Source organism: Trichomycterus rosablanca, chromosome 16 (assembly GCF_030014385.1).
Source record: "Trichomycterus rosablanca isolate fTriRos1 chromosome 16, fTriRos1.hap1, whole genome shotgun sequence".
NCBI classification, from domain to species: Eukaryota; Metazoa; Chordata; class Actinopteri; order Siluriformes; family Trichomycteridae; genus Trichomycterus; species Trichomycterus rosablanca.
Genome location: NC_086003.1, coordinates 19,285,944 through 19,305,026, shown reverse-complemented (window position 1 = coordinate 19,305,026; position 19,083 = coordinate 19,285,944). Strand labels below are relative to the sequence as shown.

At 37.2% G+C, this 19,083-nt stretch overlaps 2 protein-coding genes across 2 annotated transcripts; both read right to left on the bottom strand.

Moving 5' to 3' along the window:
• Nucleotides 1-513: 513 nt before the first annotated feature.
• On the bottom strand, nucleotides 514-2,886 carry med31 (mediator complex subunit 31). The gene is made up of 4 exons (XM_063011805.1): nucleotides 2,725-2,886; nucleotides 2,479-2,553; nucleotides 1,222-1,318; nucleotides 514-956 (listed from the first exon to the last, which is right to left on the bottom strand). The coding sequence occupies exons 1-4, from the start codon at nucleotides 2,744-2,746 to the stop codon at nucleotides 740-742; spliced, it is 411 nt and encodes a 136-aa protein (XP_062867875.1). The 5' UTR covers nucleotides 2,747-2,886; the 3' UTR covers nucleotides 514-739.
• A 1,279-nt stretch (nucleotides 2,887-4,165) lies between these two features.
• slc13a5a (solute carrier family 13 member 5a) lies at nucleotides 4,166-18,256 on the bottom strand. The gene is made up of 12 exons (XM_063011033.1): nucleotides 18,125-18,256; nucleotides 16,322-16,450; nucleotides 15,595-15,731; nucleotides 15,163-15,356; nucleotides 14,098-14,281; nucleotides 13,863-13,985; nucleotides 13,081-13,293; nucleotides 11,329-11,435; nucleotides 8,594-8,715; nucleotides 8,071-8,232; nucleotides 5,807-5,944; nucleotides 4,166-5,722 (listed from the first exon to the last, which is right to left on the bottom strand). The coding sequence occupies exons 1-12, from the start codon at nucleotides 18,227-18,229 to the stop codon at nucleotides 5,597-5,599; spliced, it is 1,740 nt and encodes a 579-aa protein (XP_062867103.1). The 5' UTR covers nucleotides 18,230-18,256; the 3' UTR covers nucleotides 4,166-5,596.
• Nucleotides 18,257-19,083: the final 827 nt, after the last annotated feature.

Here is a 19,083-nt window from a genome sequence, read left to right as displayed (position 1 = left end):
TTTAGCTTCATTTTATACTAAGATTTTTTGACGCCTGCCCACCTCCTGCATGTGAGAATCTGAACTAGACCATGCTGCAAAAATTGTTCATGAATGGTTTGAAAAACACAACATTGTTCAAGGTATAGACTTGGCCTCCACATTCCTTAAATCTCAATCAAAATCTGTGGGATGTGCTAGACAAACAAGTCTGATGCATGGAGCCCCACCCTTCCTCACAACTTACAGGACTTAGAGCTTTCAGATCTGCTGCTAATGACTTAGTGTCTGATAACACAGGACACCTACAGAGGTCTTGTGGAAGTCCATGTATGACAGTGACAGGCTGTTTTGGCGGTATGAGGGGGACCAAGACATGACCATGCACAAATGTGGAGAGAATTAAGACATTTGAAATTATGCTTATATTGAGATGCTCAACTATAAAAATTTCTATTATGAAAAGGGGGGTGGGTCTTGCAAAAAAAAAAAAAAAAAAAAAAAAAAAAAAAAAAAAAAAAAAGACTTTCCCCTACAGGTGAGGTTTAAATTTGTATTGAACTACCTGGCATTATAAGATAAACAATAGCACAAATGTCAATTCCATCTAAACAAAACATAAAAAGTAAGTCTGACAGTCTGAATAACAAATCTGTTAAACCTACTTCAGTGTCACCAAACCAAGAAATAGCAGAAACTGTACATATTTTACATAATGTCCATGCTCTCTGTGCACATCACTAGGTAATGTGCGACATGTTCATTTAGAGACAGTGTTGTTGTGCGGAGCGGTCTGCTGTTGCTGCTGCTGCTGCTGCTCTGCGAGAGCTTGCTGAAGACGTGTACGTTTGCGTGAGTAGTGCTGCCAATGCAGGATCTGCTGCTCGTCAATGAACTTGGCACACTGAGCATTCACTAGCTCCTTTCTGAAGTGCTCATACTGCAACAGCTCCAACATGTGCAGGCAGTGTGGATATCTAATGAGTTATACAAAAGATTAGAATTCATCACACACACAAACCTGTTCATCCACCTATTTTTCTTATTCTAACAAGGTTTCAGAAGATTTGTGTTCTTAGACTGGTGTTTACTAGAACTAGAGTAGTGAGCATGCATCAAGAGATAGAGTAAGGAAATGTTTATTGAGAATACAGAAATACAGTAAATTTAAACTGACAGACTAAACAAAGACAAATTCTTAAATAACATACAATAATCAGCTTATTTAAACATGGCACTTACTTTAAGAATTTAGCATATTCAGGTTCCTTCCAGTAAAGCAAATACTTCAGATAATTGATGAAAGGCTTTTCTCTCATGTAGCCTCTTTGAGCTAAAACTGTAAAAAGAAACATGTCAGAAAAACACAAATTGGTCCACACACCTGCGATTCGTGTTCATATGTGTGATGCATATGAAATGGTAATTAGGATTATCTAGCCTAATATAAAAACTAACAATGTTTAGCTTAAAATGTTTATTTTCCTTGTTAGCAAGGTTCATGTTAAACAGATACTTTATTGTTACAGGCTTATATCTAGGAATGTTTAACTGGTAAATCAATAATGTATGAATAAGTCATTGTGCGATTAAAGCTGTCTGTCTTTTCAATTAATTTTCAAAATCTGTTTAGGTTGATTTAAGTCAAGCGCAAATAGCTGTACATTGACTACCTTAATGATCCATTTAAATAAGGGCTAGAATCATACCAGTATAAAAATTTTTTAACTATTGTATTACATTTATATGTATACATGTGAAAGGGTATTGTTTTACTACTGCTTATTATTGCTGTGAATAGATATTCAGGTCAGCTTATTGTTATTATAGTAAATGATTATGTAATATAAATTATATTTAATTATTTATTTATTACGATTTTAATGTCATGTTTTATACACTTTGGTTACATTCATGACAGAAACGGTAGTTACTCGTAACACAAGATTCATCAGTTTACCATAAGTTTAATGTCAAACACAGTCATGAACACAGTTTTATATGTCCAGTTCACCTCACTTGCATATTTTAGGACTGTGGTGGGGAAACCAGAGCTCCCGGAGGAAAACTCATGCCCAGACCGCCTAGGATCAAACCCAGGACCTTCTTACTGTAAAGTGACAGTGATACCCACTGAGCCACCCGGCTGCCCTAATATAAATGATAAAAATGAAATATTTTTCCATGGTAGTGTTTAATTTTCTACAATGTGTGTTGTTTGTGCCTCATTGTTGTCTTATTTTAACTTGTATGCGGGCACTTAAGGTGACACATTGAGCCAAAAAAGTCACTAACTGTATATAGATATTACATAGAACAACGTCTAACAGCTTTTTAAATGACTTTTACCTCAAATGTCTTTATAAAATAACTATAACACGTATTTACATTTGTTCGTAACTGGTTTAACGCTCACTTGACTGTTAATCTTTGTTTTAAATACCTACAATACAACATCGGTTCACCTAAATTGTTTATGATCAATATTCTCTTACTTACAGTTCAGATAATTCGGGTTTGCCAGACACTGAATAAACTCCAGCTCAGCCTGAAAGCGATGTCTTGCCTGCTCCTCTGTGAGAAAAAACAGTGAAAGCGGAGAAAATAGAAAACATTAGATATAAATCATTTTGGTTTGCAGACTCACATCACTTATTGTTTATTCCCAGTTTAAATTACTCACGGCGCTGAGGTAGCCTAGCTTAGCTTACTGCTACTATAGTGCGGAAAAACACCACTACTTACCAGTTTCCATGATTCCAGCCATTTCACACAATCTGATGCCAACAACGTCGATTTACCAAAACTTATTAAACATATTAGACAAAACAAATGTTCTCTAATTGTATTATTTAATGGCTTGAAGCTTAAACGCGTAGGAACATAGATAAGACTACAACCAACGCCATTTTGCCAACAAACTGCTTTTCTTGACGTACATAACAACACGCTAGAGTATATTTTACGACATTCTGATCTGTTTGTGGGCTTATTGGTTGCGTCTTAAATAACACAATACGCACTAGATACTTTCCACTATTTAGACTACTTTTAGTGTGTGTTGTGGGGTTTGGAACACAGGCTACATTTATATATAACTTAAATATGAATGTATTTCGTAAATTAAGTAAGCAGTGATACAAATTATGCTATTTTTATTTAACGTTTACCTTTAAATGAAATGTAAACAAATGAATAATTGTTTAAAAATATTAATTTAATTCCCAGAAAGCAAATGAAGTTTACGTCAGTAAAAAGTGACCACTCATTTTTCATCAATAATTCTCAATATTTTAATTAAATTGGACACTGGGCAGTCAGTGTTGCCAACTTAGCGACTTTGTCGCTATATTTAGCGACTTTTTTTCAAAAAAGCGACTAGCGACAAATCTAGCGACTTTTTCTGGTGTTATTGGAGACTTTTGGAGACTCGAACGTGAAAACACACATTGTTCTGCAGTTACTGTCCTCAAGCACGGGCGGTCAGTATCACAGTCAGTGTTGCCAGATTGGGCGGGTTTCCACCAAAATGAGCGGATTTTGTTGGAAATTGGCAGGGAAAAACACACTTTGGCAGGTGGACAAAATTTGGGCTGGTTTGTAATTATTTTGGCAGCTTAAAATATAAATAAAAAGCTATTGCTAAAGCAGGTGGAATATAAATAGGTCTCCCTTCTCCCTACCTTCTCCCACCACATCCAACCCGTTGTCAAAAGTTTGATTGACAGGTTATTCTTTCCAGTCCAAGACACTGTTGCCACGCCCATCAATACAGTGATTCATATGTTAGACAAGTGATTTGAGTTGAATATGAAGGTAAGCAAGTCTCATATGTACGAGAGGTTGAACTTTCATTGCTTGCAAGTTTATTTTTATTTACATGCAAAGGTTTGTGTGTCCTAACAAATAATGCATTTTACAAACTTGGCAGGCTACTTTAAAGACATGCAAGCAAAAAAATTTTTGTCCTTTATAATGTATAATTACTGATCTGTACATTTTAAGATATTAATTTGTAGGTCATGATGCTTTAACTGGTTTATTATTTGTGAAATGCTAAACACCATCTGCTTATCCTGTGTTTTGGGCGTTTTTTCATGCATTTTGGTGAAAATTACTGTCGCAATCTGGCAACCCTGCCCAGAGTAGCTCAGTATTTTCTTAAAAAACAAAAACAAACCACGAATTAACAGAAGAATGTTCATTTATAGTTCTAAACATATTTAGGGTGTTTTTTTTACCCACTTTTTGTCTTTCCCACGATGTTATTCCTCTTCTACAGCGTCAATTACATGCAAATATCATACAAAATCATATGCAAATTAGGCAATGACGTCATTTAGCGACTTCTAGGACAGCCAATAGCTACTTTCCTTACTGAGGAGTTGGCAACACTGTGGGCAGTACTTGTGGCGATGGGTAGCGCTGTCGCCTAACAGCAGAAATGTCTGGGTTTGATTACCCAGCAGCCAGGGTCCTTTCTGAGTGAAGTTTGCATATTCTCCGTCTCCACGTGGGTTTTCTTCTGGTGCTCCGGTTTCCTCAGGCTAACTGGAGCAACTAAAATTGCCCTCTGTGTAGGTGTGTCTGTCTCTGCCATGTTATGGACTGATGACATGTCCAGGGCGTATGCTGCCTTTTGAAGGATAAAGGGCCTTGTTCAATGGCCCAACAGAACCACCAACCTTCTGATTACTAGTCCAGTACCTTAACTGTTGAGCTATCACTTACATTTTTACTAACCTACACCAGTTCTTAAGTGAGTAGCCACTCCCTGCTCGTCTTAAGGAGTTTACTGAAATACCAAAAAACAGGGAAAACATGCAAAACTTCTTAAGCAAGTATCAAACAACTCCCAAGACCCATGTTAATACAAAGCACCAACACCAACTGTTGCACCACTGTATTTTCATGTTAAAACTAACATATATTCAAGTATAAAACTAACAAATGTAAATGCATTAGAATTTAGTAATTATTTTAAAAGACATTTGAAGTAAAAGTAATTAAAAAGCTATTAGACATTGTTAAATATATGTAATAAAAATATACAGTTAGTGACTTTTTGGCTCAATGTGTCACTTTAAGTGCCTTCATAAAACTTAATATAAGACAACAGAGAAGCACAAACAACACACATTATTGAAAAAATTGGCAAACCAGCTTAATTCCAAATTAATACAGACCTGCACTACCATGGAAAAATATTTCATTTTTATCATTTATATTACATAAACAAATACTATAATAAAAATAAGCTCACCTGAATAGCTAATCATAGCAATAATAAGCAGTAATAATAGAATACCCTTTTACATGTACGCATATAAATATAATATTTAAAAAATCTTATACAAATACGATTGTAGCCCTTATATAAAATTGGTCATTAAGGTAGTTACTGTACAGCTATTGCTATTTGCACATTACAAATGTATTAATAAACTGCATGTCCACCTGGCACAGTGTATTAGCTCATGGCTCATCCACAAAACCGGTCACTGGTGTGATGTGTTGGTGCCACCTTCAGTTTTTTAGCTTAAAGCAACTTAGTGGAGACAGGAGATGACACTGAGAATACAGCATCATGGATGTTCTGCTGGTGGAGTCCACTCTCTCAAACCTCTGTGACATTAGCCCAAGTGGGAAAGGAGTCTAAACTGAAAATGATTTTCCCCCAGCTGTTGATTGCCAGGGTTATGCACATGATACCAATGATGTTCATGACAATACCTGTCCTGGCCTAAGGAGAAAAAAGTCTTTATTAGTTTAGAGCTGAATTTGTAAATACAAGTTATTTTACTAAACCTTAGCTAACTATACTTACCATGTCTGACACCTTCAAGTACCCATAGGAGAAAACAATGGCATTCGGAGGGGTTGCCACTGGCAGCATAAAAGCAAAAGAAGCGCTAAGGGTGCAGGGAATCATGACGTACAGTGGATTCACACCTATAGACTGGGACTGAGAAATAAGAATAATAAGTTAGCTTAGGCTAGTGTGTCTAAAAATAATAAATATAGACGTTTAAATAAAGGTTAAGAAACAAACACATATACTGCCTGCAAGCCAAGCTGAGCAACTGTGAGGCAATCCAACAACTTGTAAAGGCAAAGCTCAAATTCTATATTAAATACTACATCAAATTAGTGCACTGCCAATGGTGTAGTTACACTCTACTATAAAGGATGCTGTTTAGGGTACAGCAGGAAATTGCTCACATGTGATTGCAATTATTATATTGTAGTAATAATGAAAATCCACCAACTGTAACCAGAGGTTGGTTTTTGAGGTCTCTAAATATAACCCAGTTTATAGCCAAATCCAGTGACAGAATTAGTGTACTAATATTACTTGCTGTGGCACCAGGTAACAATTTGCTATTGGCTGTCTAAACATATTAATCATTGCCATACCAGCAGGTTAACTTGCTACTATAAATTGCCCTTAGGAGTGAGTAATTTAGTTTGTAATTCCCTTCAGTGGACTGGCACCCAGTGCTGAGTGTTCCCAGGATAGGAAATACACTATATAAAATATATACACAGCAGTAACGTGTATAAAATCCATTGCATTAAAGTAATTATATGCCTCCGACCTAGTGTTCCAGCATGACTGTCGCCCTGTGTTTAAAGCAAGATCCATAAAGACATGGTTTGAGTTTACTGTGGATGATTTCCAATGGTCTGCACAAAGCCTTGACCATAATCATATAAAACACTTCCTAGATTACCTAAAACATTACTAGCCATGCCTTCTTGTCCAAAATCAGTGCTGATCAGTGCTTGCATATTAGCTTTTGAATAAATGAGCACAAGTTGCTAATAGACACACTCCAAAATCTTCCCAGAAAAGTGAAGGATGTTACAAGCTGCAAAGAGGAGCAAGCTTCTTAATGGCTTTCAAATGAAATGTCCAATAAGCTTATGCTTGGGATACCATAAACGTCGGGCATATAGTTTATACTAAAGTAGGAATATTTTGGGTAAATTTAACCAGCAGATATATTATAATATTATTAAAAAACATATTGTTTAAATCTTCTCGTGAGTGAGGTTTTGTTGTCTGTATCTAATGGTGGGCATAAAAACAAAGTGTGACAGTGCAATAAATCCACACAGACTGAAAGAAAGAGCTGGCTCTAATTCTGAAGTCTGATGTTTTTCAGAAGAAGAAAAAAGATCAACAATAACACAAGTGCTAGATTTGTTGGTGTGAGGTAAATCCTTCATTAGCTCTTTCACCCTTTCTGTGACAATGTCATCTTCATTGCTTTGCTCAGTAAGCTACATGAACCATGGCCCATATAAATCTCTTCCTTCAAAGGCTTTCTTTACAATGTTCTACATTCATTAAAAACAGCAGTTTGTGCCAAAAGGAAATAAGATGAAGTCTGTCTTAAGTTGTGCAAGAGTAAATAAGTTTCAAGACAAGTTACAAACCTTAGGTCATTTGTAAATCTATTTAGCTTATTTAAATATCTAGTTCATTTAAGTATTTACATATAATAACCACCTCATTCTGGTTATAGTAAATTTGGTACAACTAAGAAATACTGGGCACACGGCGGGAAACACACATGATAAAGCACCAATACATCCCAGTTCACACATTAATTCATTTACTGAACCCATTTCTACACCAATAATATTGGTGGAATACACCAAAGACAGGGCTTTAATTTAGCACAGGGCATCAAATACTGACTCACTTATTCACTTACACTTTTTAGGAAGGTGTAAGTAAACCGAAGTCCCAAAAAAGCCACAAAGACACAAGTAAGACAAGCCAAACGCAAAGATTCCACAAAGGAGGTGTCAGAGGCCTGTTAGCACTTACGAATATTACTTATTAAAGGTGCTTTTACTTAACTAGATATTTTTCATTTAAACTCAAAATTATGTTGATTTATGTTATTAAAATTGCCGAGACTTGTTTTATAGCTTCATTCAATTCTATACACATCATTATAATAACGTTTAAGGTGAGTTTTGTGGTTTGAATATTTCCTATTACATCTGTATAGTAGAAGCAATTTGGTTAATTTCACGAATCAATACATACAGGTATTATTAAAAAAGGTTCTGTACCATAGAGGCAAGGATAGGCAGAAACAGGGTAGCTGTGGCCACATTGCTTGCGCACTCAGTGAAGGTGGCTATCATCAGACACACAATAATAGCAATAGCCCATGGAGGAATGGTTTGGAGTGGAGTCATCTGACTTCCAAGCCAGCTGGATAATCCTGAGTCCTACATGTTTGGATACATGTATAAAAAGATTAGAAACATGGAGAACAGTCAGCTCTAGAATTATTTTCACTCTAGATAAAGTAAGCAAAGGTCATCAAAAGGTTATATGGTTAATTAGCTCAATTTTACACTAAAAAAGTATTTGAAAGGTTAAAAGACAGGGCCATGCCAAATGCTTGATTCTGTGCTTTTCAAAACATATTGTGTGGATATGCACACATTTCGTCCTGATATTATTTTCCTAATCTCCAGTTAAAGTTTAGATTTTGGATAAAACTAATTAAACAATAATTCTGGTTCTGATTTTATTTAAATGTATTGTTACATAAGAATGTAAAACAACATATAACTGTGTTTTTACCTCACTGCCCTTGGCCAGAGCAAAACCTCCTCCAAGTAGCAATATTATGCTCCATGGCATCTTCTTCTGAACCACCTGCCAGGTCAGCAAAGCTGTTCTTGGTTCACTGTCAGTCTGGGGTACTGGAACACAATGTGGACATTTGTCAAATTTCTAAACGCTCATAGTCCAATGAAGGAGTTACAAATCCAGGCTTTGAGTATCCCCAGCAAACATACGCTTCTATTTTAGCTTCTAAACCCAACTGTATAATTTAAAACACCAGCTACTTATTCTGGATAAGTTCAGGGGCAAGCTGTAGCCTAGTGGTTAAGGTACTGGACCTGTGATCAGAGGGTTGCTGGTTCAAGCCCCACCACTACCAGTTTGCTGCTGTTGGGCCCTTGAGCAAGGCCCTTAACCCTCAATTGCTCAGACTGTATACTGTAATGTAAGTCGCTTTGGATAAAGGTGTCTGCTAAATGCTGAAAATGTAAATGTAAATTAATGTTGTTTGCCCTGTGTCTGAAACGGTTTTGTGAGGGTGTGAAAGTAATTATCTGTTATGGACAGTCTTCTCATACAAGTTGCAATCCCGCTTTGCAGGGATAGATTCAGTGCAACCCTGACCTAGGATTAATTCACTACAACCATGACCAATATAACACAGCTACTAAAGGTAAATAAATTAAATAATAAAGAATGCTAGGGACACTTGGAGCATTTCCTTACAACTTCCTAAAAGTGTCTCTGATGTTTTATATACTAGCTACCATTTTTTTAAATGTCACAATGCATTGCCATGTAGGCTAGTTTTTGTATCATGTTTTTCTCACTGTCTTCCATAAAACATTATACAGGGTGGGCCATTTATATGGATACACCTAAATAAAATGGGAATGGTTGGTGATATTAACTTCCTGTTTGTGGCACATTAGTATATGGGGGGAAAACTTTTCAAGATGGGTGGTGACCATGGCGGCCATTTTGAAGTCGGCCATTTTGGATCCAACTTTAGTTTTTTCAATGGGAAGAGGGTCATGTGACACATCAAACTTATTGAGAATTTCACAAGAAAAACAATGGTGTGCTTGGTTTTAACGTAACTTTATTCTTTCATGAGTTATTTACAAGCTTCTCTTTGTTTACAGCCATTGACATGTCGCAGAGGTTAACACGTGAGGAGCGGATAGAAATTGTGTTGATGTCTGGTGAACGCAGTACCCGGGTCATTGCAGCAGATTTCAATGCAAGACACCCTACGAGACCACCCATCTCCCATGCTACAGTTAGCAAACTGCTTGCCAAGTTTCGTGAAACTGGTTCAGTGTTGGATTTGCCAAAATGTGGACGCATGAAAACTGTCACTAATGAAGAAACATCAGTGGCTGTCCTAGCTTCATTCAGCAAGAGCCCACAGCGTAGCACTCGCCGCATGTCACTGGAGAGTGGCATCAGTCGAACATCCCTTCGGCGGATATTAGCTACTCACAAATGGCACCCTTACAAACTCCAGCTGCTGCAGCATCTCAACGAGGATGACCCAGATCGGCGCACTGAATTTGCAGAATGGGCAAAACAAAAATTGGAACAGGACCCTCAGTTTACACAGAACATTTTGTTCAGTGATGAATCAAACTTTTATGTGAATGGTGAAGTTAACAAACAAAACCACCGCTATTGGTCTGACACTAACCCACATTGGATAGATCCCTCCAAGACTGTTGGAACACAAAAATTGATGGTATGGTGTGGTATATGGGGTACAAAGATAGTGGGGCCATTCTTCATCAATGGAAACCTCAAGGCCACTGGATATTTGAAATTGCTACATGATGATGTGTTTCCCTCTTTATGCACTGAAGCTGGCACGTTCCCTAAGTTTTTCCAGCAAGATGGTGCACCACCACATTATGGGTGTCAAGTCCGAGCATTCCTAGATGAACAGTTTCCTGGAAAGTGGATTGGTCGTCGTGGGCCAGTTGAATGGCCCCCAAGGTCTCCCGATCTGACCCCCTTAGACTTTTATCTTTGGGGTCATCTGAAGGCAATTGTCTATGCTGTGAAGATACGAGATGTGCAGCACCTGAAACTACGGATACTGGAAGCCTGTGCTAGCATTTCTTCTGCGGTGTTGCTGTCAGTGTGTGAAGAGTGGGAGAAGAGGGTTGCATTGACAATCCAACACAATGGGCAGCACTTTGAACACATTTTATAAGTGGTCAGAAACTTGTAAATAACTCATGAAAGAATAAAGTTACGTTAAAACCAAGCACAGCATTGTTTTTCTTGTGAAATTCTCAATAAGTTTGATGTGTCACATGACCCTCTTCCCATTGAAAAAACTAAAGTTGGATCCAAAATGGCCGACTTCAAAATGGCCGCCATGGTCACCACCCATCTTGAAAAGTTTTCCCCCTCCCATATACTAATGTGCCACAAACAGGAAGTTAATATCACCAACCATTCCCATTTTATTTAGGTGTATCCATATAAATGGCATGTCAGGTCTACCCAAAGTTATTTTAAACATTCTCATTTAGACTTTCATTTTATTCATTTTGTAGTTTTTTTGCTTTGCTAACTCAGCATTTACCAATTACAGTGTACTGTAATTGTCTTTCATGCAAACATATTAAATAATTGCTACTGTAGTCCTGTCTCCTACCTGCCTATTTGTTACCAATATATTTGACTTATTTGAATAATTGTATGTGCTTGGGTGCATAAAAGCTGCTGAAATGCCTTTGCCTTACTTGTATCAAAGCTTTGTGACCTCCAGGTAAACAGTCTAGGCGGTTTAGAGGGAAGCACAAACAGCAGAGCAGCTACGAACACTGCCACGGTTGCATCTGTCACGTACCTGTTCAGAGCAATACCAAAGGTAACATGTTAAAAGAGAATAAAAGCAAAATGTGCTTATCACAATAATTAAGAATATTAAAATATGGTTAAATATTAGTATAATACATTTCTAAAAACTACAATTTGGTTTAAAACTGATAAGAACATGAAATCTTAATTATTGAGCACTGTAGCACAATGTACACAAACACTATTTGTTAATTGCTTCCTACTGGAAATTCGATTCATGAATCAACATTTGACCTAGATAAGGGATTTACGCCACATGTTCTGATAGGACAATATACAAATACTGATGCACCAGGCTAAAGAGCAACCTCTGATTCTTTTTTCTTCATCTATTTCACCAAACTCTAGTATATTTGCCTCACGGGCAGGTTATCTGTGTACACGAGACACTCTGTTCTGTTTTTTTCTTGGCTTTTTATTTATTTAGTGAGTAATCGTGTTTTTCACTTTTTGTTCCGATCATCCTGAATGTCACACAACATCAGATGACATCAGAGTGACCTAACTTTTCTGGAAATGAGGTTTGAAGAAAGACCAGTAGCTATATTCTTTTAAAGGGCCCAATGTCAGTAGCTATGCCCCACTTAGACTGCTTAGTATCTACGTACATGTATAAATTCTGACATTATGTTCAATATGTTAACATGTGTCTGTCATTCTTTTTATTTAAAACTGCCGAATTAGTGCAGAATTTCTTTCAGCTGTTTTTGTTTTCTCTTTCCAAAATTGTGTACATTAGAAAAAAAGATAATCTGACAATGACCTGCCTCTAAACAACATTTTAAACCATCATGGATCTTAAAAAAGCATTTTGTGTTTAGGGCAGATTCTTTTTTACATTACAGTAAAAGACAGTAGGATCAGACAATAATGTTCTAATACTAGACAGAACAGAACATGTGATCAATTAAGTTAACTAATTTTTTGTACTAACTAAATTTTAATATTGTAGCCTTGATTAGTATATTCTGCAAAAGGCAGTCCTATTTAAATCATTACAAAACTAAAAGTAAAAATATTCAGTCACGATATCTTGTCATTTTTGAAGATTTGAAGATCTAATGTAGATTGTGGAGCTCAGATAGTGATGTCAACCTAAAGACCCCTTTAATTTGTCACACTTTTAATTTGTCACAATTGAATTGTGCTTACTTAATTAAAATCAATAATAATTTTGAATTACTATTTTATGTATGTTTGTATTATTTTGATGTTGGTGATTTATTAAGACATCACATTATGTTGAATACATGAGTGGTAGTGACCAGTGTCTAGTAAAGGATGCTTTACCAAGATTACCTGATGCCCACCACAGCATCCAGATAAAGTCAAGTATAATTGGATCAAAGTTCAAGTAGTAAGAATTTCATGTAAACAACAAAAGAACAAATTCCCCAACACCTATAAATGCCAAATCTGGTCCTTTCCCAGTGGGTTAAAGGTAAAATAAATAAAACTTACATTTAAGTTTACAAACACCACTTCTGTTTGGTGATCTGGCATGTGCCTTCTTTTTCTATTTTATCTTTTGTTTTATTTTTCTACATATGGAGTGTCCCTGTTTATGAGTAACAAAATTGATTTACTCTGTGTGTGTGTGTGTGTGTGTGTGTGTGTGACATGTAAATTCATACTCCTTTTCTCTGTTGAAGAGGTGCGTTGCCCAGCCAACCACAAAGCCCGGCTCACGTGTGAACCACAGCACCACTAGCAGAATGAAGAGTGTTAAAACACTGATCTCCCCAAAAGACATTGGGCCGAGACCTCGATGCTCCTCATAGATCACTTTATATGCAGCAATTTCTTTCTCTGTCTTTACTGAGCCACAGCCCCATGTTTTCCTGAAACTACACAGAAAAGGTAAATGAAGAGTTCATTAGGGTAGGAGCAATGTAGCCAAAATTCACCAATGTTAAAAAAAGTAAGTATCATAAAAAAAAATACTTTAAAAGAGTGGTCAACGAGCAGCCAGCTTATTAAACACTGAGAAAAAGCTTTTCGAAGTGTGTTAGAGCTATTTACACAGCAGACTGCTGTCCAGATTAGTCTCTTGAGCTGGTATTCATTGACCCTCTGATGGTTATTATCAGCTAAATAAATAAATTAATTAATTAACTAGAAGAAGTGCAAAGAAATGACTTTTACTGTTTACTGAGTGCATTTTAAAATAAACAACTGCAAAATGTTCAACACGTTTCTGTTTTTTTTTTTTTTTACATTATTTTTGTTTGTAAATGGTTTTGAGGGAAAATAATCATACTTAAATAGCACTTTCTGACTGTTCATGTCTAAGTTCACAAGTAGCCAAATACACACCAGTAAGTACAGACAATAAAGATTGTTTCATTAACATTAAGTGTTCATTAACATTTTATGATAGTGAATAAAATAGAGATCATTTGGTGATAACACTTACTTAAAGCCAAGAAAAACAAACTGCAACCAGATCCAAGCTGCAAAGAGCATGATAGCCATGTTGGGGAAGGCAAACCCAAACCAGGAGGCAAAGTTCACAACATCTGGATTCTCTGGAAAAAGCCTAAGGAGGCAGATAAGCCTTAAATTATTTTGCACAACATGAGCAATTTTGGCAAATTCCTGCTACAAAGGTTTTAATTTGAAACAGAATGTAAAAACAGTATAAGACTTACTCGCTCATCTGTCCCGTTAGGACCAGGTTGGGGCCGGTGCCAGTTAATGTAGCTGTGCCACCAATGCTGGCAGCATAACAGACACAGAGTGTCATTCCCTTACACATGCTCAACTTCTCCTTGGCTTCCCTGGACTTGTCCACTGCATCAGCCTCCATTGAAAAACTGAGGCCTTTTAGAACCACTGCACACAAGAAAGAAGTAATAGAAAGATCTTACTAAGCTGAGAGTATAATAAATATCAGTGCATGAAATTACAAGAAAAAGTTTGGACATTTTTACACCTTGGGTCTGATTTTTACCCAAGTTATAATAACAGACAAACATCTTTCTACTAAATGTTTCCCCTGCAGAATTGAATTTGCACTGCAATCCAATTTCTGGGATTTATTTAATAAATGGCTTTCTTCAGGTCATCTCACAGCACCTTTATTGGTTTAAGATCTGGACCTTACTTGGCTATTTTAACACAAACTGTGTTTGTTTTACTTTGATGATTTACTTAGGTATTTAATGTTATTAAGCACCAGACAGATTCTACTAAGCCAATCATATCTGTGTAGAAGCCCGGTGGGCCAATAGCACTGCTGGCATATGAACCTGGATCTCAGCGGTGATGGGTTAGCATAATAGACTACTGTGCCACCTGAGCACCTGCTACCCTTGTTTTTTTTTTAAACCTACTCCAGCATTAGACATTGTGCTTGTAGTGTGAATCCTGTATAACTCACTATTACTCCTAAGAAGTTTTTCAGTTTGAAGATTTGTCTTTACACTGATCTGTACATATGTCGATAAACTTTATCAATTGCATGCATTTACATAATTATTTTTCTCTGAAATATACAATGAACAAAGCATGGTTTACGTAAAAAAGATCATTCTGAGAAGGAGCTTAGTCCTTGTGTGCTAATCTCAGTTATTTTACTGAAGCCCAAAGGTTCACATACTTCTACCAGCATGAACTGTAAATGATTAATGAAAGTGTTCAATAAAGGCATGAAAGGTGCAGTTGTGCTCAACACATCACAGAATTTAGTGCCCAGGTCATACTATTATTCTTACCCTGGCCATCAGCCTGTTTCTCAGGCAGTTTTTCCTCATTATCTATAGAGGGAATGGTTACAGGTTCTTCCTCTCCAGTTGTGTTGAGCTGCTCCAGGACTGCCTGAACAATGGGCACCATCATGGCCGTAGTGGCAGTATTACTGATCCACATAGACAGGAATGCAGTCACACTCATGAAGCCCAACATCAGCCTGTGCAGAAACAACCAGGAAATCCATAACAAATACATATCTGGATTCTCACTCATCTCTTTTATGAATAGATACACAGCAGTAATGATAATAAAAATTATACACAGCAGTAATGATAATAATGATAAAGGATGACAGTGTTGACAAAACACTCAACTGAGATGACTAGGTATTGCACAATACATATGAAAACATCTACAGATAAGGTGCTTTATGGCAGACATGCTGTGATACTTACAGAGCAGGCCGGACTCCAACAATCAGCAGAACTCGCAGTGCAATGCGTTTGTGAAGGTTCCAGTGCTCTACAGCCACAGCCACCATCAATCCACCCAAAAACAGCATGTTTGTGTCCTTCAGGTATTGCATACACACCTAGTACATGTAACATACAACTGCATAGGTACAAGGAAGCCAGTGCTTGAGTGGTTTATCCACGAATTAATGTGAAAATATACAGTTGCAGGAAAACTTTTTTTTGCAAAATTTGCACATTAAACATGCAAATAATGCATCTGGTATTAAACTTTAGGTGACTTATTACAATGACATTCTCCTGAAAAAAATTATAGAATTTTAAATTAGTTGTTCCAATAGTGATTGCAAGCTTTTCAGACCATGATCAAAGCATAATGCTTCCTCCACAGGAACTTTAGAGTTTTTGGTATGTAGTGACATTTCGTCCTATTTAGCAAAAGATTATTTTCAGTTGTCTAAAATAAATCTTCAGACATAGAGCATTTATTTATATTTTTTAAAAAGCATTTTTCCATAAGACCTTCTAAATTTCCCTAAAATCAGCTACAAGTCCTAAACTGTGCGTTTCTGTTAAAAAAGATAACTGATGACAATTAGTTTAGATAGAATGCATTCATTTATTACTATCATCCGTTAGTGGGTTATTTCAACATTTATAAAATTCCTTAAAATTCCTTGCTAGAATAAAAAATAGTATCCAAACTTACATCTTTAGACTCCATTATGCCAAACAGTGGGAAGAGCACAGCAGGTAAGAGAGCAGTGACAGCCAATGGCAGCACCTCTGTACACCAGTAAACTGCCATCAGCCCAATAACATATGCACAGCTGGCCTCCTGTAGAGAATTAGAAGACCACAAGAATAACAAGATTTAAAACACAAATTCTCTTTTTAAAAACTATACTTTAATGAGGATGGCACAATGGAGCAGTGGGTATGATCTGAATTCGATTCTCTGTTTTCCCCCCAAAGTCCAAAAGCATGCAGTCAGGCCAGTTTGAGTTACTACAAATTGCTCTAAGTGTGTGTGTGTGTGTGTGTGTGTGTGTGTGTGTGTGTGTGTGTGTGTGTGTGTGTGTGTGTATCTGCCCTGTGATGCCGACCTGTCCAGGATGTTTCCTGCCTTTGGCCCAATGAATAAGACCCATTGTGACCATGACATGTATAAAGCTGTGGTAAAACACACAGTGAATGAATGAATTTTGATGTTTGGTGATCTTAACATTTGAATGGATTCAGGGCCATTTTACAAATGAGACTTGGCTGCTGAGAATAAGTTTAGTGTCAGTATGGAGTGTGACTGTATGTTAAACTTGGTACTTGTTGACCTGCGTGTAACTTGAATTGTTTACATGAGAGTATGTGGATATTTTGCTTCATGCCCCAGTATGAAGATAAAACTCTGCTTATCTGCTTTATCTGTTTATATTTTAATAAGATGCTATAAGCATGTAAATAATGATTTACCCAGTGACTAATGACAGTCCATTATCGTTCAAAGGAAATTGGTAAAATTTGCATTCCTAGGCCAGTCCATGTGCTCTTTGCACAATGCAATAGTCACAATATATTGTAGCGTCGGCACAGGCTTTACCCAGAAAGCCTTGCGGCAGTGGTGTCTAAGCTCACCGTAGCCGTGTATCCCGTTGTTGGGAGTGGGGTGGCTGCGGTGAGGGTTGGGTAAGTAGCTTATATGTTTGTCTGTTGTATGAATGTATGTGTGTATGAATGGATGTCTGTCCCTAAATCACTGAATGAACTGCCAGAGGCAGCTTGTTCGCGGCCCTGACGCTATCCTTCCTGCTCGCCAGCGCCACAATATATTACGGGAGGCCTGTCCCCTCCAATATTCAAATATGTCCAAAATGTCCCCTCCAATATAGTGATGTGAAATTATATACATATTGCACTAGCTAACTTTGCTTAATGTTAGATCACATCAGTGTTCCCATCAGTTGCTGATATGACAGGAATGTTTTAGAAGCTGAAATGAAAGGACTAAGTACGAGAAGCTCTCTGTGTTCCCACCATTTGGTATAGAATCCGCGTTTCTTTAAGACACAAAGCGTAAAGACAACAAGGGGGCTGCAGGGGGCATTGTGTGTGTGTGTGTGTGTGTGTGTGTGTGTGTGTGTGTGTGTGTGTGTGTGTGTGTGTTAGAGCCTAAGAGAAACAGAGAAATGTTTGAGCCAGCTTCACGCAGTCCTCACACCGTCTGTGCACTTACCAAACCAAAACTCACAGCAGTGCAGTGTTCACAAGCTACAACTTTCAGCTGCTTCTTATTTAACAGGTCAAAAGTCAGTCAGGTAAGAGTCACAGAGTCACCAGCTTGAGCATTTTTCTCCTTAAATGTTCACTGCACTGTACAAACCTCTGTTATTTAAAGTTTAATGCTTAAACGTTTTAACTGACACAACCCAGAGTTGGTCTAAGTACAATGTACGGTGCTGTCACTGAACTGTGCCACTTTCACAACTTAATTAAACAGTAAAAAAGTTTGTCATACCGTAGTTCCAACAACCAGAGGCAACGGGAGGAGAAGAAACGGAGTGAAGAATAGAATAAGTCCATTTTTTGATCCCCAAATGGATTTAAACAGAGATCCAACCATCTTCAGCTAATGATGTTGCAGATAAGTGCGCTAGTAAAAAATCCACTGTGTGCGCGCGCCTGTGAACGACCTCTCAGAAGGTGCGCGAGAGAGAAACGCAGTTTACCAATCAGAGCTCGAGCTCTGTCTCGCTCTCTCTTGCACACACACACACACACACACACACACACACACACACACACACACACACTCATTCATTACTTTCCTCCACTCACGCTCACGTACACGCTCCCGTATAAATGCGCATGCACGCTCACAACCACTAGTTTGACTAATTGAAGTCATAGACGTGTCGAAGCCGCAGTTCCCAACATCAGCTTTGCAACAAAATACTAATGATTATAATTTGTGTTGTCTCAAACTTAATCATTACACTTGTTACGTACATTTTGTCCACATTTATAGATACAAAAGTCAACTGTGTAAATTGTGTGTAAAACACAATTGTGTAAAAAGTGTAAGCATGGACACGCGCGTGCACTGTAAGTAACAAAAACAACAGTGATAGACTTGAGATTTTAGTTATTTCTGTGACGTTTTGTAGTTATATACTGTAAAATTCTTACAGTAAGTTAGTGGATTCCAATTTACAGTTTGTAATTTACAGTACATCCTAGTGCCAAAAGATGCCAAAAACTTCAGTAAAATGACAGTGTTTTGCTGTTATTCAAAATTTTAATAATTTTTTGCCACATACCACTAAAAATTCCCCATCCCAATTTATTGTTTTTGCTAATTTGTCACTTTTAAATGTTTCAGACTGCATAACTATTAGAATACATTGTATTTTAAGGGCCATTTATGCCTATTCCCACTTAGGATAGACAATATTTAAGGACAAATGTGACATTTTT